This window comes from Nycticebus coucang, chromosome 2 (assembly GCF_027406575.1).
Source record: "Nycticebus coucang isolate mNycCou1 chromosome 2, mNycCou1.pri, whole genome shotgun sequence".
NCBI lineage: Eukaryota > Metazoa > Chordata > Mammalia > Primates > Lorisidae > Nycticebus > Nycticebus coucang.
This window is the reverse complement of record NC_069781.1, coordinates 62,802,687-62,830,428: the sequence shown is the minus strand read 5'-3', so window position 1 is coordinate 62,830,428 and position 27,742 is coordinate 62,802,687. Positions and strand designations below refer to the sequence as shown.

Sequence of the window (27,742 nt, the reverse complement as noted above, 5' to 3'; positions counted from 1 at the left end):
ATTAGTGAACTTTATGGAAAATCTGGAGAGATAGTAACTAAAACCATTGTAGTACAGATTAAAGAAGAAGGATTGTAGGCTCACATTTTGGCATAAACCTATTTGCTAGTTTCATGACTTTGGGCAAGTTATTAAAATCTGATTCTTAGTTTTCTTATTTGTAAAATAGAAATGATAATGCTGTCTACCTCACTGGATTATGTAGAATTGAGTTGATGTAAAGTGTTTGGATGATAATGGTATTTAGTTTTTACTGAAGTTATGTTTTTCCTCAGGAATTATGGGGAAAATAACAACAGTTAATGGCAAACATTCATTGAATGCTTATAATGTGACAGACATTGTCTTAAGTGTCATACAAGAAAAAAGGTAGAATATTCCAAATAGTGAAAATAAATGTTTGCTGTTCAGAATGTTTTTCCCTGTGAATATGCCTCTAAAATTAAGATAGAAATCCATGCATAAAAATTCATACAAAGAATAAAATTTTAAGAAGCAAGTCAAAATGTTGTTTTATTTACATTTAAGTCTAAAATAATCTAAATTAATTATTCCAATTTTAAGTTTGTCGTTTATGTTCTCTTAAATAATTACCTTTTTCTTAGCGGAGGTATTTGATTTACTTTTATTCAAATTAATTGATATGTAGCATATTCAAGTTAAATAATGGTCATTTAAATTCTGTAGTACAATGAAAATATTGATGTGAAGGTATTTTAATTATTAAAGTCTTTCTTACCATATTATTCTATAATATCACCAAAGAGTTTTTGAAATTGAAAGAGTGTTTCAACAATAATTTTTTATTTAAATATTAGGAAACCAACAGTATGAAGCCCTTTATAAATTATTCACGTTTTTTCAGAATCTTGACAGTTAATTTTAGATAATTCTCAAATAATTAAAACACAGCATTTAAATTCTAAATGACAGATTTTTATAATTTAATTCATAGCATTGACTCATTAAAAATATTGCCAGGGAATTAATAACTTTTTGGGCCTCTACATAGCTAGGATCGTCAAATATATGAAGTTTTTGGAGCCTTTCTGATAAAGTTCAACAGAACAGCCTATGTATATTCTCTCCCCTTATTTCTCAGGTTTTGCTGAGACACTGTGGGGGTCATATAAGAGTTGGTTTTATTATAACTGCATTATGATGTCACCTACAGTTCAGTCTCATATCTGTCTACCCCTTTCTCTGCCTCTTCTCTCCTTTGCCAGAGCTTTGGCAGCTACAGAGAAGGGACCTACCTAACAACCTTCAAGGTGTCAAGGTGGGAGGTTCAGACATCCAGATCTCTCCCCAGTGAGTGGGAAAAACTGAGGGGAAAGGAAGAAAGCTAAAACCTAGGCCAATAGTGAGCCTAAAACAACTGTTGTCACCTACAGTTTGTTTCAGTCTCATGAGTCTCATAATGTTTTCTCAAAGTATGTAGCAAACTGCATTTGCAACTCAACCAAATGCAGTTTGCTATATACTTTGAGAAAACATTACCTCCACATTACTGTGTACATGCCAAGTGTCACAATAAATCAAGCTATTTGATTAATACCACCTGTCTTTTTTATACTTTTCTGACTATGTTTTCCAGTTGAGCTTTCATGTTTCTCTCTACTATCATCTTTTTTTGTTGTATAAAACATATTTTAACTTTTTCTTTCCCACTTTAACTCATTGATATTTAATACTTTTATTAACCAGAAAGAGTTTTATAGTTTGTATGCCAGTCTTATAACAAACAGCATTTCCTACATTTGAATATTTTTATGATTCCTTTTGATCACTTTTAGTTAGTTTGCTGGGAAAGATTAGCTTTTTCCTTTTATATTAAAAAATAGGCTATTTTCAAAGGAATATGTGAAAATATGGTACCAATAAACAAAAGACATAATATAACAAAATCTTATAGCATACTTTGAAATTTTAAAGGTGAATTTTTATTGCTCCTTTGTCCTCTATCTACCATATGACCTATTTTAAAAGTAAGTTATTTTAGACGTGTCTTTGTTAATTTCCTTTTATACTTTTAAGTGTGATAAAATAATTACTTTTAAAATAAACATCTGTATGTATATATACCTATATACATAAATGATGAGGCATAAATAATATAGTAACTTGTAAGTTGGCACATATAAGTGGGGATTTATCATTTATCAGTGAGTTATAAGATCTTCAGCTTTAGTTTAAAAATATGTCACCTACCTTCTGCATAATGTTATCACTAGAAAACAATACAAGATAGTATCTCTAAGTTGAATAACTTTATTCAGATTCTCCATATGAATGTAGAATATGAAGATTTAAATTTATTCATATAGTTATAGTATCCCATACCAGTATCTTTTACTGTTGCATATTTATTATGAGTTATTTAGTTGCTTATCTCATAGATTTTTAAGCTTTATTATAAAAAGTATTATTCTTTTTTTTGTCCCTAATTTGTTTACACCGCCCTTTTGTAAATTTGGTGGCTGTATCCTTTTAAGTTTATACTTTTCATGGCAAACTGTACAGTTTGATTCTCCTAGCAGCCACTTAATTATTATTGATATATTGATTAATATAATTTTGTAGTTGTCACATTATGAGATAGGACTTTTCAACACTCCTTTTTCAACACTAATTTTAGTGCCCTGAGATGTTTCAGAAAATTTATTGCAATCTAGAAATGTTAATTCAAAAGTTACCGACAGCAGTAAATTTATTTTTAAAAAATACTATAGGTATTTCCCCCGACCTAGGAAATATAACTAAGTTCTTTATAACACCTGTGTTGTTGCCTTGCCTTTCATTTTGTATGACCAACTTTTTATACCAAATTGAATAAGCCATTAGCTTTTAGTCTGTAGGAATGTGGATCCATAGATATTTCCCATTAGACAAAAGAAAATCTATAAAAGTGATATCCCCTGGGGCTTGGTCTTCCTAGCGGCCTAATGGTCTAAAGCACTACTATACTGTACTTTTATGAGAAGGAGCTATGTTGGGTAACTCCCTTGATATCCAGAAATATTAGTTGGAGAGATGTGTATATCCTTTTAGATGACTCTAACTTTCGTACTACACATTTATTAATCAACTATTCTGATTCAGAAAATTTATTTTATACATTTATAATTTTTAAAAACTATTACCAAACAAAATGATAAACCTTCTAAATCTTGTGTAGTTTTAGAGTTTGCTGAAATAATGAGACATACTATTGTTAGATATATTCTCTTGATAAAGTTTTTTTAAAGAACTTTACTTCACAATAGATCACCACTGGTGATGAGTGCACAACGTTGTGAATATACCAGTACCCACAAAAACGTATACTTTAAGAGTGAATGGTGTAGAATGTGAATTATGTTAATAAAGCTGTGATTTAAAAAAAATTCCATTGCACAAAATGTTTTCATAGGTGTGAAGTGATAGAATTTCAGTTTAAATTCATAATTCATTAAAAATTATTAGCTTTAATAAACACTTTAAGCTTTAGAAATATAAAATTATCTGTGTTATTATTAAGTAATAATACATGTTGATTATAAAACATTTAGAAATTATAGCTAAGAAAAAAGAAACTTAAAAGTGTGTATGCAATGTGTATCATTTAATGGTCACATCTACCAAATATTCTATCTATAAGCTTTTCCTATACTTAACTATACTTAACTATTCCTTTGGAACCATACTTTGCCTGTCAACTTTTATTAATGATAAATAGCTTTTCATAACCATTTTAGGAAAACAATCAGGTGCAAATGTTTTCTTATAGAAATAGTTTAGTGAAAGCATTGGCTTTTTCTCCTTGGATAATGAGAAGTATACATGAAGGTAAGCAATAACACCATTATCTAATAAGAAATACAATAAAGTCTTATATAATAGCTTTTAAAATATAGTCACTTTGGGAAATCATTGTAAAATTTGCTTTTAAACATTTTGGATTTTGTAGCAACAAGAATGCTTAGGAAAGAAGAAACATTTTGAATTTAAAATGAAAACTGAACTCTTTGATAAATAATATTATGACATTGGTTCTTATGTAGGTAGAATATTTTTCTGCCTTTTAAAAGACTCTTACTATATCATATTTACCTGTAACTTTCTAAGAGCTGAAACTGTTCACAACACTGGTTAAAGATAAATTCACTATCGGGCTTTGAATTTTTCTTTTTCTTTTTTTGTAAATATTAAAACCTGAGTACAAAATGAGGGCTGAATTGTGGATTAAGTGAAATATCTCAAGGCTGTGCTGTTCTGATAACTGAACCTGAAGTGACCTTTCTCAGACACAATTACAGAGCTGTATGTTTTTCCTTTAATTTCATCAGGGGTTTAATTAGTATACAAATAAAACTTCCCTTATCTTCCTTTCTACCTAATTGGCTTGTCTTCACTTATATATGAAGTATGTGAAAGTGGGCTGTAATTAGGGTGACCGTGTTAACCTTTTTTCCTCAAATGTACTGTTGCCTAACGGCCTCAAGGCCTAAAAACAGTGCTTTGGATTATTGCTTTGCAATCACTATGGCTGTCCCATAGGTTTTCTCATGAGCAGAAGGGCTTTGGGTGCTGCAGGTTCCCACTGCTTAACAGGATCTTCATTCTTCTCCCCACTAAATGTTTATTGATTATCTCTCTATTCCAGGCTCAGCCTCCAACAACTTAATATCAGGTGACAGTCAGGAGAGTTCTCCAAGTAATTAGAGTTGAGCATTGGGGGAACAATTAGGAGCAGAGTTATTAAACTTGATTTATCCTATTCTCTCCTGAACAGTTTCTTGGATATCAGAACATCACACTTTCACAATCTACCCTGGTTGAGAAATTAGTGGCTAACCTGCTGCTTATCATTGTTGCCTTGCTGCCTAGAGGCGCACCCTCTTGGTTTCAGTCATTCAGTTGGAAATATTAGAGTCCATAAAGTTTATCATGGGTTTTAATTAGACCAGTCTGAACAGGAGAAAAGAAAAGCTGAACTTAAAATTTCACATACATATATGTATATATATCTGTATATATACACATACACACATATATATATGGCACACAGATATATAAGTTTATTTTTCTTTAATTAGTGCTCAGTGTTAACATTTTTAAAGAGTCCATTTTTTAGGTACATATCAGGGAAAAATTGTATTCTTGAGTCACTTCTTATGTCTTGGTGTTTTGTACACGTCCTCATCAACCTCGGAACCCGTTGATACATTCTTTCGTGTTGTCCCTCAGCTCTTCATACTGAAACTTCTATTTCTATAAGTTATGTAACCATGACCTTATTTTTCAAGAACTATATTATCTTTTCACACCTAAAGAAGTATGATTTCTATCACTTGTTTACACAGTGATAATTTTGTTCCTTTTCTGTGTCCCTTAATACAGCGTAAGCTTTAGAAGAGTTTGATGGTTCCCTGTCATTGCTCCTGAGAGATGAAAATGAAAGAGTAGAAACAAAATTTAGATATATAGTGTAATAGAAATTATAATGCTATGAGTTGTATCTTCTTTGAAATTATGTCATAGGATTGCAGAAAAGTTAAGTGTGAATTTGTAATAATTCAGAGGTCATGGTTTCTAGCAGATTGGATCAGCAAGGCTTCAGTTGGAGAAGGCTGGAGACAATGTACTGAATTCTGGATAGTCTTCTCACAAATATGTACCTCTAATAAGAATTACTAGGAGGATTCGAATGGATTGGCACAAATTTATTATTTTTGGAAAAATAATCCAAGCTTTGTGCATAACTGGTAGTGGATCATTAGTTTTACATTCATAACTTAAAAACAGCATTTTTTTATTCCTTGAAAGATGTCAGAATTGCTGACTTTAAAAGGACTCAAATGAATTTTATTTTTTTAAATAAAGAAATCTCATGATATCTCAATGCCTGTAACTGGCACAAAATTAGCAGATTTAGCATGGTTTTAAAAATACATTCTTTGTCATTTTTTTAAAGTTGGTGTGAATCTGTGACTATTTTCATGGCAGAATGTTTTTGGAAATCTATTAATAGTAAAGATTTAAAATAAACTATAACATCTAATGAGTAGTAATAGTTTGCTTATTTTTAACGTTTTGACTCATATTTATCTGACAAGAATTTGACTGTTTGAAAAGTGAACTTTTGAACTTGAAAACTTTTGACATGTTTGAATACCTGATTTGAATGATGATTGTTTTCAGTTCACCAACATTTTATTTTAGTTCCATATAGGAACTTGAGTTTTTTATACTACCCATTGTTAATGCATTAAAAGAATGCTGTTAGAAGAGCTTTTACTATGAAATTATAGCATTTTGTTTATTCTTCACTGGATTTTTGAAGTGTAGTCGTATATGTAATATTTGGCTAAACTCTGAGCAAGGAGAAAAAATTAATGTGTATGAAGGCAGTTGTTTAGTTCACTGTCCAGAAAATTTAATCAAAAAACATGTGATAAGCTTATTCAGAAATTTTATAAGCATCCTAGAATTTAAAATGAGGTCTAGACAATATTCCTTTAAATTATGAGTTTCTAAGACCTGAAGCCCTAAACTTTGAAAATAAAGTTGCAGAATTACATCTTGAAATGTTTGTAGTAAAGGAATATTTTAGATTAAAGCAAACAGCAAACATCAATCAACATATTTTATATTTCTGTGACTAAGAAAATATTTGTGGAACACAAATGATTCTGAATGCAAGTATTATTCATAACTTTCTCTATTAGTTGAAACATGGTGATCACATTTGTGTTGCTGTCCTTGATATGAGAGTTATTTACTGGGAAGCAAATGAATTTTCTTTTGGAGCTCAGTTTATTTGTTCTCTAAGATGTATATAGCAGCCTAACTGTTAGACTTTATAAAGAAAGTAGTAGTAATTTTTAATCTTTAGTTCAACACTGTCTTGTAGGTATCTCAGTTTACCTTTCTCTCAATCACATACTTGTTTTGTGTTTATGATAGTTCTTTAACTCTAGTTCTTTTTATAGTTAGACTCTAAATTTCATTGTTTTCTCTCCTGAAATCTTTATTTTTTTTATCATTACAAGGAAACACAGCTTCAGTTTCTATAATCGGATATTTTTAGGAAGAATTCAATTTATTTGCCTTGTAGTATTTTAAAAAATAAAATGGGGTTGTATTTTATAGGCAAACATTTTTCAAAATCTCTTCGGTTCTATCGTTTCTAATTAGTAAGTATATAAAATTTTTACAGAAAATTTGTTAGACCTTGATGTGTAATGACCCAAGTCTGTATTCTTCTTTGTTTAATAGCCTATGGCATAAATTGAAGTTAATTATCAGGGCTGACGAGTAACTCTGTTTTCTGTCTGCTTGCAGAGTCTCTCTGAGGCAAAGATGGAGCTGAGAAGAAAAGATCAATCTCTGCGTCAGCTCAATAGACATCTTACCCAGCTGGAGCAGGACAAGCGTCGACTGGAGGAGAACATCCATGATGCAGAGAGTGCCCTCCGCATGGCAGCCAAGTGAGCATTTGGACCTTGGGGAGATCACTTAAAACAGACAAAAGATCAATTCTTACTTTCATGCTCCGGGTTTTAGCCCTGGATAATACAGTGTTAGAAAACAAAAGTACAGCTGTCTTTCTTTGAAATTCTCTGATATATCCTCAAAAAAGAAAACTCTTTAACTCAACATACTAAATGTATATTTTATTGAGAAACCTCAGAAAGTATAAGCTTCTATATAACCTCTACTTATTTGTAGTTTGGACTCTATTGTAGTATTCCATGTTTAAAACTTAGGTTTTCATTAATGTGAAACCTAAGACTCTTTATTGAAAAGTTTTGCATAGTATCTTCTGTTACACATTCCTCGTCCTCTCTGCTCCAGAGCGCCCCCCCAATTTTTCTCTGCATATATTATAATGTACTAATATTGCAACTAACATTTCCATAAAGAAGTATTATCCTGCAATATGTGAGTATATCATAACATTTAAAAAATGTAGTAAAAATATATTATAGAAAATTCATTTAATTTTATAGCTGTATATTCTAATATGTTAAGTGGGAAAAATATGCAGTTTTCCAAGTAGACAACTATGTAAACATGATCAGAGTATTTTCCCTGGTAATCGAGTTGACATACACTATGAAGTTCAAATTCAACAGTTCTCTTGGGTGTTTTTTTTGTTCTCCGTATCAAATTTCATGGAATACTTTAAGACTGTTCTTTGTACAACAGCATGGCTTAAAGAAAATCTATTTAAGGATTAAAGAAACATCTAATTTTGATAAACTCTGCTTTTTAAGTTTGTAATTCTGAATTCTTTTGTTGTAAAAATATATAAATTAAATTGTTTTGAGACAAACTTTTGTTAAGTATAAAATATCATGAACTATAAATATACCCTATAAACTGCAGAAGTTATCTGTAAATTACAAAATAAGGAGTCTTCTATCTTAGGATTGTCACTGAACTTGTGACATGGCTTAAGCATAATGAAACATGAACTGACACAAGGTCAAAATATTGGCATGTTTGAATATCTGCTTATAGTTATTTTTTAAATTGTAAAGCTGTATGACATTGTACTACTATATTAGGTGTATGTAATTGTCATTTTTAAAAATGAAAGTTTGATTAATCAGTTCTTATTGTCATTGTTCAGTTTTAATTTCCTCATGTCAATTGAGAGGCTTACCTTACATAATTTATATTGAGTCTTATATTAATAGCTCTTAGAAAATTCTGAGATAAATAAAAACAGGGTTATAAAACCTCTGGATTCAATTTTTTTTTAAATTCAGACATGTCTATGATCTGTGATCATGGGCATTATTTTTATAAAGCTAAAGAAAACTAATTTGAAATTTGGAGAGCTAATACATTATTTATAGTTTTCAATTTATAACTTAACAGAGAAAGTCTTCAGTATTCATTCAAATTATTTATTTCATTATGAAGGTTTAATTCAGTATACTGAGCTGATAGGAAAAACTGGTAACTTTGAATATTCCTAGTTAAGTCATGTAGGATTTTATATGTAATTATTATAGCACAAAAAGAGTATATAGAAAGGAAAATATTATTTTGTATGGTTTGGCCATATATCCCCACCACTAAGATTTAGAAATTTTTTCCATCATAAATAAAAAGAATAAATATTTTACCTTTTTTGGCACAGTTTTTATTTTCAATAATGTAATCATCATTTCTTTCTTTCTTTCTTTTTTTTTTTTTTTTTTACTTTTTGAACATTACATATACTCTTCCCCTCACCCCCAATTAAGACAGGCAACATAATTACATAATTGAAGATAAGTGTTAAACATGGACATGTATCAGTGAAGATGGTTAGATTTTATACTTTGCAAAGGACAACAATGATATCTAATCCTTATTTTTCAATAATAGTGATTTATAGCAAAATGTATAACAGTTGTAATAAGGTTTGAGTTTTACTAATATTTAGTCTTTCTTTTGTTTTTTCTAGAGACAAAGAATGTGTTGCTAATCATATGAGAACAGTAGAAAGTATGCTTCACAAGGTACTGTAATCTTTCTTTAATACTGTTCACTTTGTACTATGACACTCATAGTCATTATTATCAACTGCAAAATAAATAATTTTGTAATATTTTAAAAAATAACAAAAATTTTTGCAGATGACTGAAAACTTGCGTTATAGAATGCCATATTGCATACTTTCTTAAAGAATTCACTTTATATACTTGATAAACTATGAAAGTAGTGGTTCCCCGCCCCTCCAAAAAAAAGAAAGAAAGAAAGAAAATCACTGCCCATCTCTAACACTGATATGTACCATATGAACATTTTTTCCAATTTGTACGCAAAACATCTTATTCTCTTACTGTACTTTGTATTTCCTTGATTGCATGTGAAGCTAAATGTTTCCTATGTTAATTAGCTCATGGTGTTGTCTATTCTGTGAATTGTCTCTTCATACCCTTTGGCCAGCTTTCTGTCACAATATTTCTGTTATAAATGTATATTAAATCTTCATATATTGAAGACGGCAAAAATTGTTTTAGTTCTGATGTTTTCTGTTCTTTTAAAAATTTGTTTGTGGTATTTTTATGTTCCTAAATTTCAAATGCTTATAAAGTCAAACCAAGCTTTGTAAAAAATAAAAAATAGTGGTTTCCCCAAACTGGGATAATTGTATTTGAATTATTTGTGGTCTTTGCTGCATGAACTAGAGGTCATTAAGATGATAAAATATTTGACCAATCTGTCTAACCTCTTACCACTCTTAAACCAATAGTCCTATACATGTGTATATACACAGAGAAACATAATGTATTTTATTTCATATACCTTCACTAGACAGTAATGTTATTCAAATTAAAATCTATAAGAATGTGTTCTTACAATAGGAATTTGAAATATTTAATAATATATCATTTTTAAATTTGATTACTTTGTATAATAAACTCTGACTTTTAATTTCTAGTGTTGAGCAACATAATAAGGGATATTATGATATTAGTAAAAACTTAATATATTAACCAACTATATATTTTATAAGCATTCTACTCCAGATTCAAAGAACCATTTAGTATTTAAAAGTAGATAAATGCTATTTATGTGTTTCTATTATTGTCTAATAGACAATATATTGGAAATGCAAACATGTAATACTTTTAAGATATATGGAATTTTGGGCTATATCATATTTAGAATAATTTATAAGTCAAATTAATTCTATAATATTATTTTATAAATTTCTTAAAATACCCTGAAACTAAGCCTCTTAAGGACATGTTAAATAAACATTAGTAAACTAATGTTTAATATATTACACATTTTTAAAACACTGGGTCTCTGCATTCTTTTACATTGTGAAAGTGATTAGCTGTATTTCATATCAATGAAAGCATTTTGAAAAAAATATTCTGATAATTATTTTATTTTTATGTCTCTTTTAAAATATGATTTCTCCCTTTGTCCATTTCAAAAAGTTTAGCCTGTGAGTATAGTTTAAATATAGTCAGATCAAATCCGTATCTGCTACAAATCTGAAATTTAGGGTTTTCAGTAAAAGAGACCTCTTTGGTTAGATTTTTTTGTAATTGGTAGAAAAATCAATTACATCATATACACCTACATGGCATACCCTTTTATACGTTAAATGTTGACTTTGAAATCCAACTGTTTGTTCATCATCCCAGCTGGAGGAAAAAAAAAATGTTAGATAGCAGCTGACTTGGGGAATGGACTTTGGTGTTAGGGCAAAACCATCATCAATATGAAATATAAATATTGTACTTTCTCCTTTCCTTATGTCAATTGAAAAATATATAGTTTAAATGTAATAAAGACTGATTACAGTAGGATAATTATAGTCATGCAGTTCTTCGGTTGTTTGTCTTTTAATTTTTATGTCATATGGAAAAAAAGATGTTTATAAAACTAGCCTGCACCCACGGTAGATTTGCTTTTACTTCATAGCTTTTTCCCCTTTCAGATTTAATAGTTATTTTGATTTATATCTCTAGAAAGTTCTGTGTATATAATGTTTTTAAGTTATCAAGCTTGAAGTAAAAGTGTAGGAAAGGCAAATTGATAAATGGTACTAATTCTGTTGTCTCTGAAGTAAGTACAAGTTAGAATGAATAGGTAATAAGGGGGTAATACAGGGAGTCCCTATGAAGCTCTCAGGAAGATGCAAACCCCCTTGTCTTCATTGCCAGTCATGCAGGGCTGAGGAACCTGTGGCCTTAAGGAAACTTGTAGCCTTCCTTGTCCTTAAGTGCTACCTTTTGACTGAATCCAAATTTTACACAAGAAATTTTTTCATTTAAAGGGATGCAGCAGAGAAAGATGAGGTTTCTTGTCTCCTTTGGTCTTGAAATCAGAAGGCAGCAGGTTCCTCACCCCAGGATGGAAATAATTACATCTAAATTCTTCAGCAAAGTTTACTCTGTGTAGTAAAATCATATAATTATTTTTATTTCTTATTTCTTTAACACTTGCATTTTCAAGGTATGTACCAATTATTCTCAAAACTAATTTTTACTTGTTGAATTTTATTTTATTTCATTTTTTAATACTAGCTTCTGATGCAGTAATCAAATAGAACTTATTTTCATTTTAACCATTCTTTTCTTGCAGCTTAAAGAACTTAAACTGAACATTTTTGGTTTTAGGAAAATCAATGATATTTTATTGATATTTGTTAGATTTTGAACTTAACATATTTCATTCAACTTTTCAAATCCTTAAACTATATTGTACAGAACACTTGATTAGATATTATTTTTTAAATTCCATTTGGGACTGATACTAATATTTAATAAGGAAGGCCAGTTATTTTCAGTTAGAAGCATATTTTTTTTTTTAAAGAAGCAAAAGTTTTCATTGAATTTAAATACATATTTTTATTTATGCCAGTTTTTAATGTAGATCAGAAGTTAATTTTTTATTAGGATACTCTTTTGGGTGAGCTAATTTCAGGTCATTGGGGCTAAGAAAAATAAGAACAAGAGTAAAAAATCATCACAATTTTTCATGGGGTACATTTTTTAATATACACACTTCTCTAGTTGAATGCTTGGCTGATTTTTTTTTTTTTAAATCATTTGAACCTTTTTGGAGAAAGATTCACATTTCAAACATTTTAAATTGCACAATTCAGGGGCTTTCAATAATGCACATTGTGCCATCATCACAACTAACTACTGTAATTTCAGAAAATTTCATCACCCTAAAGAAACCTAGTGCCTAAGAAGCAGTTACTACTTCTTTTTTTTTTTTTTTTTTTATAGACAGAGTCTCACTTTATCACCTTCGGTAGAGTGCCAAGGTGTCACAGCTCACAGCAAACTCCAAATCCTGGGCTTAGGCAATTCCCTTGCCTCAGCCTCCCGAGTAGCTGGGACTATAGGCGCCCACCACAACACCTGGCTATTTTTTTGTTGCACTTTGGCTGGGGCCGGGTTTGAACCCACCACCCTTGGTATATGGGGCCGGCACTCTACCCACTGAGCCACAGGCACCGCCCAGCAGTTACTTCTTATGTCCTCTTACCCTACCTCTGGCAAACCACTGATCTGTCTCCTATCTCTATATACCTTCCTATTCTGGACATTTCAGATAAATGGAATCATATAATATGGGGCTTTGGTGTCTGACTTCTTTCATATAGCATAATTATTCAAGGTTCATCCATATGGTGGCATGTCTCAGTACTCTTTCATTCTTTTTTATGGCTGAGTAATATTCTATTGTATGGGTATACCACATTTTGTTTCCACTTCTTAGACACCATGAATAATGCTTTTGTATACAAATTTATATACTTTTGTATACAAATTTTTATGTGAAGGCGTCCTTTTGTTCTCTTGAGTATGTAGCTAGAAGTGGAATTGCTGAATCATGTGTTAATACTATGCTAACTTTTCAAAGAGCCATCAAACTGTTTTCTACAGTGGCTGCACCATTTTAAATCCCCATAATTTTGTATAAGGATTCTAGTTTCTCCACATCCTTGCCCACACTTGTTATTTCCATTTTTTTTTAATGGCCATCCTAAGTATTTCATTTTGGTTTTGATTTGCATTTTCCTAATGACTAACATTGTTGACCTTCTTTCCATGTGATTACTGATTCTTTGTATATCTTCTGGGGACAAAAATCTATTCATATCCTTTGCCTATTTTTAAACTGGGTTGTCTTTTTTGCTGAATTTTAAGAGTAAAAGTTCTTTGAATAATCTGGATACTAGAGTTTTATTATATATGATTTGAAAATATTTTTTCCCATCATGTGGATGGTCTTTTTACCTTTTATTAGATAGTGTCCTTTGGAGCACATAAGTATTAAATTTTGATGAAGTCTGATTTTTTTCTTTTGTGCTTATGTTTTTGGCCTCATATCTCAGAATCTATTTCCAAATCCAAAGTCGAGAAGATTTCCCCTGTATTTCCTTCTAAGAATTTTATAATTTTAGCTCTTATGTGGTAATTGGTCCATACTGAATTAATTTTGTGTACTGTATGATGTAAGAGCCAACTTCATTCTTTTATAGGGCGATCCAGTTATTCCAGCAACATTTGTTGAAAAAACTGTTTTTTCCCTGTTGAATTGTGTTGGTACTCTTGCTGAAAATCAATTGACCATAGCTGTATGGGTTTATTTCTGGACTGTCAGTTCTATTCCATTGGTCTGCATGTCTGTCCTCATACCAGTATCACAGAGGTTTTATTACCGTGTTTTGTAGTAAGTTTTGAAATTGAAAAGTGTGAGTTCTCCAGTTTTTTCAAAGATTTTAAGATTGTTTTGGATGTTTGGGGTCCCTTGTAAATTCCATATGAAGTTTAGAATTGGCTTGTCCATTTTTGCAAAAGAAGAATTAGAATTTTGATAGCTTTTACATTGAAATTATAGATCCATTTGGGGAATATTACCATCTTAACAATATTAAGTCTTATAATTCATGAACATTGACATCTTTCCATTTATTTAGGGCTTCTTTAATTTCTTTCAACAATGTTTTGTAGTTTTTAGTGTACAATTTATACATCTTCTTGGTTAAATTTATTGTTAAGTATTTTATTTTTTGCAAAACTATTATATGAGGAACAGTATTCTTAATTTTTGATTAATCACTACTGTATAGAAATGCAATGTATTTTTGTACATTGGTATTGTCTTCTGTAACTGCTAAATTTATTAGCTCTGATGGTTTTCCTTTTTGTGTGTGTGCAACTTCTTTAGGATTTTCTATTTATAAGATTATGTAATCTGTGAATATGGTTTTACATTTTTTTTTTCTAATTTTGATGCTTTTTCTTTCTTTTAAAATTATTTGGCTGTCGCTTCTACTATAGCGTTTTATAGGTGTGCTGAGAGCAGACATCTTTGTGTTATTGTTCCTAATCTTTATTTTTAAAAGTTATTATTATTATTTTTTTCTAATGTTCCTAATCTTAAAAGGAAAGCTTTTGGTCTTGAACCATTAATCTGATATTAGCTGTGGGTTTTTCATAGATGTTCTTTTTCAGCTTGAGGAAGTTCTCTTTTGTTCCTAGTTTTTGAGTAAAAGGGTTTCGTCAAATCTTTTTATGCATCAGTTGAGATGATCATGTTGTCCCTCCCCTGCTTCATCCTATTAATGTTTTATACTAAATAGATTATTTATGAATATCCTTTCATTCCTAGGGTAAATCCCATTTTGTTATGATACACATGTATAATTCTTTGAATATGCTGCTTGTTTTGGTTTGCTAATTTTCAAAAGAGTTTTGCATCTCAATTCCTAAGACATATTGGTCTTTGTTGTTTTGTGTGATAACTTTGTCTGGCTTTGGGATGAGAATAATATTGGTCCATAGAATAAATTAAGAAGTGCTCCCTTAATATTTGGGAAGAGCAAGAGAGAGGAAATGCTGTTAATTCTTTAAACATTTGATAGAATTGAGCAATGAAGCTTTCCGGGGCTGGATTTTCTTTTTATGAAAATTTTGAATGTCTTTCTTGTTTATACTCAGATTTTCTGCTTCTTTTTAAGTCAGTTTTGGTAGTTTGTATGTTTCAAGGAAGTTGTCTATTTTATCTACTTATATGATTTATTGGCATACAATTGTTTATTTTTGAAAATTACTTTTATTTCTGTAAGGTTGGTAGTAATGTCCCCATTTTTATTTCTGATTTTATTATAAATAGTAATTTAGTTATCTTTTTCTCTTGGTCAGTCTAGGTAGATTTTCTTTTTTCACTATTATCAATCTTTTTAAGAACTGACTTTTGATTTTCTTGATTTGCTCTATTGTTTTTCTATTCTTTATTTTGTTTATACCTGTTCTAAATTTTATTATAGCTTCCTTCCATTTGCTTTGGGTTTAGTTTGCTCTGTTTATTTTTACTTCTCTAAGACAGAAGCTTAGGTTATTAACTTGAGATCTTTCTTCTTTTTTAATGTAGGCATTTACAGCTATAAATTCCTGTCCAAGCACTTGTACTGCCTTCCATAGTTTTGGGATATTGTGTATTTTTATGCTCTCCTATCTCAAGGTGTTTCTAATTTCCCTATGCTTTCTTCTTTGACCTAGTTATTGTTTGAGTATTGTTTAATTTCTAAATATTTGGAATTTTCTAGAGTTTTAATTTTGCTATTGAGTTTAATTTAATTATATGTGGTTCGAACAGACACTTTAATTTTATTTATTTTTATATATTTTTTGCTCTGTTTAATTTTAATTATTTTAAATTTATGAAAGTTTGTTGTATGGTCCAGAATATTATCTGTCTTGGTAAATGTTAAATGTTCATGTATAAAAGATGTGTATTCTTCTGTTGTTCTATGTCTGTTATGTCTAGTTGGTTTATAATGTTGGTCAAGTCTTTTAGTTTCTTGATTATCTTTTGTTTAGTTGTCCTATCCATTAATAAAAAGTGTGATGTTGAAGTCTTTGAATGTTATTTCTAAATTCTTTCTTCCTTTTGTCAGTTTTTGTTTCATATATTTTGGGATTCTATTTGCTTGTTTATATGGAAATTGTTATATCTTCTTGATAGATTGACCCTTTTATCAAATTATAATCTTATTTGTCTCATAACAATTTTTGTCTTGAAGTCTGTTTTGTTTAATATTAGTATAGCCACTCCACTTCTCTTCTAGTTACTGTTTGCATGGAATATCTTTTCTTGTCTTTTCACTTTTAATTGATTTGTGTCTTTGTACCTGAGATGAGTTTATTGTAGATAGTATAAAATGAACCATTTTTAATCCATTCTGCCAATCTGTGACTTCTATTGAAGAGTTAAATCAATTTATTTAATGTAATTAATGACAAGGAAGGATGTCTGTCATTTTCCTTTATTTCTGTATGTGTAATATCTATTTTGTTCCTCAATTCCTCTATTTAGCACCCCTTTATTTTGGATATATCTTTTTCCAGATACCATTTTGATTCCTTTTTTCTTTGTTGAATTACATACTTTTTAGTTATTTTCTTAGTGTTTTCCTTGGGGATTATAATTAACATCTTAATTCATCTTATTCAAATTAATGTCAATTTAGTGTCAATAGTATTAAAAACAATTTTGCTGTAATATAGCTCCATCTCTGTCCTTCATGTCATTGTCATGTTACATCTTTATACCTTGTGTGCCCATAACATGGTTTATAATTATTACTTTATGTTGTTTTTATTTTTTTGTATTATCTTTTTTATTTCAAAATATTATTGGGAAGCAAATGTTTTTGATTTCATGGATTGATTTTTTAATTCTTGAGCCAGGGCTATAAGTATGTCTATCACTTGAATAGAATTTATTGCGTCCATTTCATATAATAGGTTTTTTGCCTTGCCCCCTCACTCTACCTCTGCTTGATTTCCACTGAGTTTTACATTCCTGTGTGCACATGTATGCTAATCAATTAGTTTTAATTTAATAGCAAGTGCATGTGGTGTTTGTTTTTCCATTCTTGAGATACTGGTCTCCAGTTCTATCTAAAATATTACAAAAGGCATTAAGTCATCCTTCTTCATGGCGGAGTAGTATTCCATGATATACATATGTTAATCCACTCATGAATTGATGTGTGTTTAGATTGCAGGTTGTTTAATTTCCCTGACTGAGTGGTTCTTTATGAATTGATTTCTGATTTTATTCCACTATGATCTGAGAAGATACATGGTATGATTTGATTTTGTTTTTTTATTTGCTGAGACTTTTTTTTGTGGCTTAAGATGTCTATGTCCTGCTGAGAAGAATGTGTATTCAGTAGTTTTGGGGTAGATTGTTTTGTGAATGTCTATTAGGCTCATTTGTTCTAGAGTCGAATTTAAGTCCAGTGTCTCTTTATTTATTTTTTGCCTTAATGATCTGTCCATGGAGTGTTAAACCCTCTAGCTAATGCTTAGAACTTGCAGAATTTGCTTTATGAATCTGGGAGCGTCTATGTTAGGTGCATTTATATTTAGGATTGTTTATGTCTTCTTGGTGAATTGCTCTCTCTACCATATAGTAACCGACTTTGTATTTTATATTTAGTTTTGTTGATTTAAATTCTATTTTATCTGATATGAAAATGGCTATATCTGTTGACTTTTCCTTTCCATTTCCATGGGATATTATTTTCCATCCTTTTACCTTGAGTCTTTGTGTGTCCTTTTGAGTTAGATGTGTTTCCTGGAGACAGAAGATAGTTAGGTTGTCTTTTTTTCGTCCATTCAGCTTGTCTATGTCTTTTAAGTAGGGCATGTAGACCATTCATGTTGAGTGTTAATATTGATATGTGGGGTGCCATTCTGTTCACCATGTTGGATGATATCTTACTGTTTTGTTTTCTCTCTTATGCTGTTGTTTTATAAAAGCTGTGAGCTTTAACTGTTGGGCATATTTATATTGACTGGTATCTATTGTGCTCTTCCATGTAGGGCAGTCTGGTAGTGACAATTTCCCTTAGTGTTGCTTGTCTAGAAAAGTCTTTTTTTTTTTTTTTTTAATTTTTTTATTAAATTCATAACTGTATACAATGATATGATTATGGGGCATCATACACTCACTTCATAAACCATTTGACACATTTTTATCACAGTGGTTAACATAGCCTTTCCGGCGTTATCTCAGTTACTGTGCCAAAACATTTATATTCTACATTTACCAAGTTTCGCAAATACCCCTGTAATATGCACCACAGGTGTGATCCCACCGATTCCCCTCCCTCTACCCACCCCCCCCTTTCCCACTTCCCCCTATTGTTAAGTTGTAGCTGGGTTATAGCTTTCATGTGAGAGTCCCAAATTAGTTTCATAGTAGGGCTGTGTACATTGGGTATTTTTTCTTCCATTCTTGGGATACTTTACTAAGAAGAATATGTTCCAGCTCCATCCATGTAAACATGAAAGAGGTAAAGTCTCCATCTTTCTTTAAGGCTGCATAGTATTCCATGGTATACATATACCACAATTAATTAATCCATTCGTGGATCGATGGGCACTTCGGCTTTTTCCATGACTTAGCAATTATGAATTGGGCTGCAGTAAACATTCTGGTACAAATATCTTTGTTATGTTGTGATTTTTGGTCTTCTGGGTATATGCCCAGCAGAGGAATTACAGGATTGAATGGCAGATCTATTTTTAGATCTCTGAGTGTTCTCCATATATCTTTCCAAAAGGAATGTATTAATTTGCATTCCCACCAGCAGTGCAGAAGTGTTCCCTTTTCTCCGCATCCACACCAACATCTCTGGTCTTGAGATTTTGTGATATAGGCTAGTCTCATTGGAGTTAGATGATATCTCAAAGTAGTTTTGATTTGCATTTCTCTGATGATTAAAGATGATGAGCATTTTTTCATATGTCTGAAGGCCGTGCGCCTGTCTTCTTCAGAGAAGTTTCTCTTCAAATCCCTTGCCCAGCCTGCGATGGGATCCCTTGTTTTTTTCTTGCTGATGCGTTTGAGTTCTCTGTGGATTCTGGTTATTAAACCTTTGTCAGAGTTATACCCTGCAAATATCTTCTCCCATTCTGAGGGCTGTCTGCTTGCTCTGCTTACTGTGTTCTTAGCTGTGCAGAAGCTTTTTAGTTTGATCAAGTCCAAGTAGTGTATTTTTGAAGCTGCTTCAATTGCCCGGGGGGTTCTCCTCATGAAATACTCACCCAGACCAATTTCTTCGAGGGTTTTCCCTGCATTCTCCTCTAGTATTTTTATAGTTTCATGTCTTAAGTTTAAATCTTTAATCCAATGAGAGTCTATCTTAGTTAATGGTGAAAGGTGTGGGTCCAATTTCAGTCTTCTGCAGGTTGCCAGTCAGTTCACCCAGCACCATTTGTTAAATAGGGAATCTTTTCCCCACTGAATGTTTTTAATTGGCTTGTCAAAAATCAAATAGCGGTAAGTAGCTGGATTCATCTCTTGGTTCTCTATTCTATTCCAGATATCTACTTCTCTGTTTTTGTGCCAATACCATGCTGTTTTGATCACTATCGATTTGTAGTAAAGTCTGAGGTCTGGTAGTGTGATTCCTCCTGTTTTGTTTTTATTTCTGAGTAATGTCTTGGCTATTCGAGGTTTTTTCTGATTCCATATAAAACGAAGTAATGTTTTTTCAAGATCTTTAAAATATGACAGTGGAGCTTTAATAGGGAGTGCGTTGAAATTATATATTGCTTTGGGTAGTATGGACATTTTGATAATGTTGATTCTTCCTAGCCATGAGCATGGTATGTTTTTCCATTTGTTAACATTTTCAGCTATTTCTTTTCTTAGAGTTTCATAGTTCTCTTTATAGAGATCTTTCACGTCTTTTGTTAGGTAAATTCCCAAATATTTCATCTTCTTTGGCACTACTGTGAATGGGATAGAGTCCTTAACTGCTTTTTCAATTTGACTGTTGTTGGTGTATATAAAGGCTACCGATTTATGAATGTTGATTTTGTAACCTGAGACGCTGCTGTATTCCTTGATCACTTCTAGGAGTTTTGTAGTAGAGTCCCTAGTGTTTTCCAGATACACAATCATATCATCTGCGAAGAGCGAGAGTTTGATCTCTTCTGACCCTATATGGATACCCTTGATCGCCTTTTCTTCCCTAATTGCGGTGGCTAAAACTTCCATTACAATGTTGAAAAGCAATGGAGACAATGGGCAGCCTTGTCTGGTTCCTGATCTGAGTGGAAATGATTCCAATTTAACTCCAATATGATATTGGCTGTGGGTTTGCTGTAGATAGCCTCTATCAGTTTAAGAAAAGTCCCTTCTAGACCAATTTTCTTGAGTGTTCTGATCATGAAGGGATGCTGGATATTATCAAAAGCTTTTTCTGCATCAATTGAGAGAATCATATGGTCTTTGTTTTTTAATTTGTTTATGTGCTGAATTACATTTATAGATTTACGTATATTGAACCAGCCTTGAGACCCTGGGATAAAACCAACTTGGTCATGATGTATAATTTGTTTGATGTGTTGCTGGATTCTGTTTGTTAGGATCTTGTTGAATATTTTTGCATCTATATTCATTAGTGATATTGGTCTATAATTTTCTTTTCTTGTTGGGTCTTTTCCTGGTTTGGGGATCAGGGTGATATTTGCTTCATAGAACGTGTTGGGTAGTCTTCCTTCTTTTTCTACATTTTGGAACAGGTTGAGTAATATAGGTACTAATTCCTCTTTAAAGGTTTGGTAGAATTCTGACGTGAAACCATCTGGTCCCGGGCTTTTCTTTTTAGGGAGGTTTTGTATAGTTGATGCTATTTCTGAACTTGATATGGGTCTGTTCAACATTTCCACTTGATTCTGGTTAAGTCTTGGAAGGTGGCGTGCTTCCAAGTATCGGTCAATTTCCTTCAGATTTTCATATTTCTGAGAATACAGTTTCTTGTAATATTCATTAAGGATTTTTTGGATTTCTGATGAGTCTGTGGTTATTTTGTCTTTGTTGTTTCTGATTGATGATATTAGAGATTTTACTCTTTTTTTCCTGATTAGGTTGGCCAGAGGTTTATCTATTTTATTGACCTTTTCAAAAAACCAGCTTTTTGATTTATTGATCTGTTGTATTATTCTTTTGTTTTCAATTTCATTTAATTCTGCTCTAATTTTGGTTATTTCTTTTCTTCTGCTGGGTTTGGGGTTGGAATGTTCTTCCTTTTCCAGTTGCGTGAGATGTCCCATTAAGTTGTTAACTTCCTCTCTTTCCGTTCTCTTGAGGAAGGCTTGCAGTGCTATAAATTTCCCTCTTAGAACTGCCTTTGCAGTGTCCCAGAGGTTCTGATAGCTTGTGTCTTCATTGTCATTTTGTTCCAAAAAATTGGTGATTTCTTTCTTAATCTCATCTCTGACCCAGCTATCATTCAGCATAAGGTTATTTAACTTCCATGTTTTTGTATGGGTATGCAGATTCCTGTTGTTACTCAATTCAAGTTTTATTCCATGATGGTCCGAGAAGATGCATGGAATAATTTCTATTCCTTTAAATTTACTGAGGTTAGACTTGTGACCTAAAATGTGATCAATTTTGGAGTAAGTTCCGTGGGCTGATGAGAAGTATGTGTATTCAGTTTTGTTGGGATGAAATGTTCTGTAGATGTCTGCTAAATCTAAATATTGGATGGTTAGGTTTAAATCTAAGATTTCTTTGCTCAGCTTCTTTCTGGAGGATCGATCCAACACTGCCAAGGGAGTGTTGAAATCTCCAACGATTATGGAGCTGGAGGAAATCAAGTTACTCATGTCTGTTAGAGTTTCTCTTATAAATTGAGGTGCATTCTGGTTGGGTGCATAGATATTAATAATTGAGATCTCGTCATATTGAGTATTACCCTTAACAAATATGAAGTGACCATTCTTGTCCTTCCTTACTTTTGATGGTTTAAAGCCTACTGTATCTGCAAATAAAATTGCAACACCTGCTTTTTTCTGATTACCATTTGCCTGAAATATGGATGACCATCCTTTCACCCTGAGTCTGTATTTGTCTTTTAAGTTGAGATGTGACTCTTGTATGCAACAAATATCTGGCTTAAGTTTTTGTATCCAGTCAGCTAACCTATGCCTCTTTAGAGGACAGTTTAAGCCATTCACATTGATGGAGAGTAAGGATAAGTCTGGTGGAATTTTGGGTATCGAGTTTTTCAAAGTTCCAGTGGACATTTTTAATCCTTTCGCCAGTGTGGAAGTTGGAGTTTGATCCGAAGTTTCTGAGTGAGTTTACTTTTGTGGTATAGGATTGGGTTGGTCATTGTGGAGGATAGGTCTGAGAACATCCTGAAGAGCTGGTTTACTTATGGCAAATTTTTTCAACATATGAATGTCATTGAAGTATTTAATTTCTCCATCATAGATGAAACTCAGTTTAGCTGGATACAAGATCCTGGGTTGAAAGTTTTTTTGCTTTAGGAGATTAAAAGTTGATGACCAGCCTCTTCTTGCTTGAAAAGTTTCAGCAGAGAGATCTGCAGTTATTCTAATATTCTTACCTTTGTACATTATAGTTTTCTTTCGCCGGGCTGCTTTGAGAATCTTCTCTTTCATGTTAACTTTAGTGAAGCTAATTATGATATGTCTGGGAGATGGCTTATTGGGGTTGAATCGTGCTGGGGTTCTGAAGCTGTCTGCTATCTGAATTTCAGATTCTCTAGGCATGTCTGGAAAATTTTCTTTCATAATTTCATGTAGAAGGGCCTCTGTGCCCTTGGCTGCCACTTCATCAGTCTCCGAAATTCCTATAACCCTTATGTTATTTTTTTTCGAATTATCTGAGAGCTCTCTGAGTGAGTGATCCGTTTTTGCTCTCCATTTCTCTTCCTCTTTGAGAGATTGGGAGCGTTCGAAGACTTTATCTTCAATGTCAGAAATCCTTTCTTCTGCTTGCTCCATTCTGTTACTGAGGGATTCTACTGTATTTTTCATATCTTTGAGGGCTGTAAGTTCTTGTTTCAGTGTGTCTAAGTCTTTGGTGGTTTTGTCTTTAAATTCGTTAAATTCTTGAGACAGTTTTTGAATTTCTCCTCGAATTCCTAATTCCATTTTATTAATCTTGTCTGCAAACCAAATTCTGAATTCGACTTCTGACATCTCAGCCAGTTGTTTATGAATGGGATCTTCAATCACATCTGCCGTATCTTTTCTTGGGGGGGTTGATCTATTCTGGTTATTCATGTTACCAGAGTTTTTCCGCTGATTCCGCCCCATGGTTTACTCCCTTTGGTTTTTCCCCTGGGGTTTTATCGAGGGCCCGTACAGTGTTGTGGCCTGAGAAACTGGGGCCCTGTCTGGTGTGGTGGAGCAAAGTGGTTCTGTCTTGTTTTCAGCTGGTTTCTGTTCGATCCTAATGCAACTTCTACTCTGGCTTGAAGTCTCAGCTGTGTGGAAAAATCAGCAATTAAGTCACCCCGCCTGCCCACCTCTGGCCCCAGTTGGAAAAGGAGAATCAAACCTTCCTACAATCGCACACCCAGGGCACCACCTGAAAAGTCCTCAGTCTATTAGCCCAGTTCAAAAGGTCCGAATCAACTGTCTCAATCGGCACTTGTCTGGGGTGGAAGGGTTCAAGAGGTCTCTGGGAACTGGATCACAGGGGCCTGGTGACTCCTCTGAGACAGCTCACCCCAGTGCAGCGTGGAGTCAGGAGGAGCCACCCCGCAAACAGAGCAGTCTGGGAAGGTTGACGTCTCCTTCCCCACTTTGCCCCTCCGTCGGACCCAGTCACTGGTATCTCTGCAGATGGCTAACCCAGTTGCCTGCAGTGAACAGACACTCCAGGGGTTTTCACCTGCCTGAATCGCGAGGAAGTCTGCCAGGCCCCCACAGACTGCCGCTATCTAGCAGGAGGAGATGGGGCCTGACATCTTTGAGTGTTTGATGCAGGTGATGGGAAGGAGGTGTTCACTCAGGCAGAGCCCCGTCCCTGATGGATGCTGCTAACAGAGCAGAACAGAACAGACAACTTTGTGAGATTCTGTCTCTGTTCCTGTCGTCGCCTACAGGAGACGGGCTGTTTTGAGTTCAAACGTCTTTGCTGCTGGAGAATTGCGTCTGAACACCTCTCTGGGTCGGCCCCGCCCTGGAGGCTTCCGGGTTTGTGAGCCGTGTCACCGGTGGCCTCCTCTGGTTGCCCAGGAGACAGGGGGTGTGGCCTCAGAATATCCAGAAGTGAGCGTTCTGCCGTTAAAGAAAAAACGGCTGTTGATCTACCTCCAGGGAACTGCTGCTCTGGTGTGGGCACTCAGGCGACCCTTTTCTCCTCTGTCCCGCGCCCCAGAGTCAGCACTGAGCGGCCGCAGTTTGTGCTGGGTCCACACCCCTTAAGAGATCCCCCAAGAATCAGAACTCTTGGGGGATGGGCCCCCAGACCCGGATTGGGAGTGGGGCGGGGGGAAGCTAGAGTTTCATTCAGTTTCACGCAATACTACGGTCCGGGGAGGGCTCCTGCACTGCACCGCAGGGAAGTGCCGCCAAGGCTTGATTTCCCCTCAGCGGAGTGCCCTCTCCTCGCTCACGTGTCCCAGAGTCAGCGCTGACCTGACGCAGCTCAGGCACTGTGCACTCCCCTCGAGAAATCACCCAAGAAGCCGAACTCCTGGGGGATAGGCCCTCAGACCCCGAGTGAGAGTATGGGTTCTCAGCTCTCAGCGGGGAGGCCAGAGTCTGATTCAGTCTTGGGCCCCCTATGCCCGGGGAGGGTTGGTGCACTGCACCGCAGGGAAGTGCCGCGAGGCGTGACTCCCCCTCAGCCCGGTGCCCTCTCCTCACTTGGCGTGCCTCAGAGTCAATGCTGACCAGTCGCAACTCGGGGACTGTCCACTCCCCTTGAGAAATCACCCAAGGATCGGAACTCCTGGGGGACAGGCCTCCAGACCTCAGTGGGCGGGAGGGGAGCGCCGGGGATTCAGGGTTGCCGGCAAAGGATTCCCAAAGTTTTATTCAGCCCTATGTCCGGCAGGAGAATGCCACGGCACCCCAGTAGGGGAGGTAGGTCCAGTTTTTAGAAGGTCTCTCCCATGGAGTGTAGTGGGAGGGGCTTTAATTTCTGCCCGCTTGTTCAATTGTGGGGCTCCAGAGCCGGTCTCATGGGGGAGGGGGACTCCCGTCCGCTTGGATTTTGTACCTTTTGTTTGCGTCCTTGTGATCACAACTTGCCTCAGCGGTGTTGTGCGTTCTTCAGCCTTCTCTCTTGGTGAGGCTCAAGTCCACCAGGATACTTACTAAATTCCTGTCCCTTAACTCTCCTTCTGGACGGGAGCCTTTGTTGAAAGCTGGCTTCAGTCCGCCATCTTGTCTCCCCTCCTAGAAAAGTCTTTATTTCTCTATCATTTACGAAATTTGGTTTTGTAGGATATAGAATTCTTGGCTGGCAGTTGTTCTATTTAAGAAGACTAAAAATGTGTCCCCATTTCCTTTTGGCTTCTAAGGTCTCCACTGAGAAGTCTGCCATTTGCCTAATGGGTTTTCCTGTGTTGGTTTGTAGTGCTTTCAACTTACAGCTTGTAGAATTTTCTCTTTTGTTTTAACTTGATGAGGTTGGTGATTGTGAGTCTTGGAGATGTCCTATTTGGTATGAATTTTCCCAGTTTTCAATGACCATCTTGTTTCTGGACATCTGAATCTCTGGTGATACCAGGGAGATTCTTTTCAATAATTCTATCAAATAAGTTTTCTATGTTTTTTGCTTTTTTTCTTCTCTGTCTGGGATATCTACAATTCATGTATTTGCTCATTTCACATAGTTCCATATTTCTCTCGGTAATTGGTTTTTATTCTTTGGTCTTTTTCCTACATCTCTTACTGACTGGTCTAATTCAAAAGCCTGTCTTCAAGCTCTTATTTTTGTTGTTGTTGTTGTTGTTCTCCTTGGTGTAGTCTGCTATTGAAGTTCTCTGCTGTCTGATTTACTTCCTAAATGACTTTTCATTTCTTTAAGTTTTGTTATATCTTTTCCTGTGCTGCTGCTTCTTCTTCTTTTTTTTTTTTATTAAATCATAGCTCTGTACATTAATGCGATCATGGGGCACCATACACTGGTTTTATAGACCGTTTTCCTGTGCTTCTTCTTTAGTGAGTTTTTCACATTCACTAATATATCAAATATTCATGTCCCGAAAAAGAATTTTTCATTTGTTTTGGTTTTTTACTTTTTCTTCAACTCTATTCATCTTGTTTGTCATCTACATTTTGAATTCAATATTTGACATTTTATCATGCTGGACAAAAGATTTAAATCTAAGACATGAAATGATAAAAACTCTAGAATAAAGTGTGGGAAAAACTCTTTACTATATTGTTGGCCTTGGGAAAGAATTTATAAAAAAAGATACCCTTGGTAATTGCAGCAACAACAAAAATAAATAAATGGGATCCAATCAAGTTAAAAAAAGCTTCTGCACAACTAAGAGCACAATCAACAAAGCAAATAGACAGCCATCAGAACAGAACAAGATATTTGCATGTTATGAATCTGACAAAGGTTTAATAACCAAAATTTACAAAGAACTCAAGCAAATCAGTAAGAAAAGAGCATGCAGCTCCGTTAATCACTGTTCAACAGACATGAACAGAATCATTCCCAAGAGGACAAATGGCCAAGAAACATATGAAAAGATTTTCATCATCTGTAATCATCAGGAAATTCAAATCAAAACCACTTTGAGATACTACCTAACCCCAGTGAGAATAATCCACATCATAAGGTCCCAAAGTTTCAGATGCTGTCATCAGTGTGGAGAGAGGGGAATATTGTGTGCTGTTTGTGGTATTGCAAACTAGTACATCCCTTTGGAGCGAAATATGGAGAATCCTCAAAGAACTAAAAGTAAACCTTCCATTTCATCCTGTAATCCCATTACTAGACATCTACCCAGAAGAAAAAAAATCATTTTATCATAAGGACATTTGCACTCAAAGGTTCATAGCAGCTCAATTCATAATCGCAATAATGTGGAACAACCCCAGTGCTCATCAAGTCATGAATGGAGTAATAAACTGTGCTATATGTATACCATGGAATACTATTCAGCTATAGAAAGATGGAAACTTTTCAATTTTTATATTTAAAAAATGGGTGAATGAAAATCCTCCTATGTAGTGTCTCAGGAATGGAAAAGCAAACTCCCTATGTACTCAGTACTAATCCGAAACTAGTAGATGAACAGCTACAGCCCCACATGAGAATAAAGCACAGTTAAATCAATGGGCAGGAGATTTGGTAAGTTCTCACCTAATAGGTACAATATGGGGGGTATGGCACACTACCTGGTTGAAGGACTCAACAGCAACTTGGACTTACCTTAGAAATGTAACCTAATCATATGTACCCT

General features: G+C 33.9%; 1 protein-coding gene across 1 annotated transcript in view; it reads left to right on the top strand.

Moving 5' to 3' along the window:
- Positions 1-27,742, top strand: part of CCDC171 (coiled-coil domain containing 171) — a 473,803-nt gene that overhangs the window by 312,753 nt on the left and 133,308 nt on the right. Inside the window, exons 22-23 of the mRNA XM_053574177.1 lie at positions 7,327-7,472; positions 9,446-9,500. Coding sequence (XP_053430152.1) covers positions 7,327-7,472; positions 9,446-9,500 — 201 coding nt within the window. The remainder of the gene's footprint in view (positions 1-7,326; positions 7,473-9,445; positions 9,501-27,742) is intronic.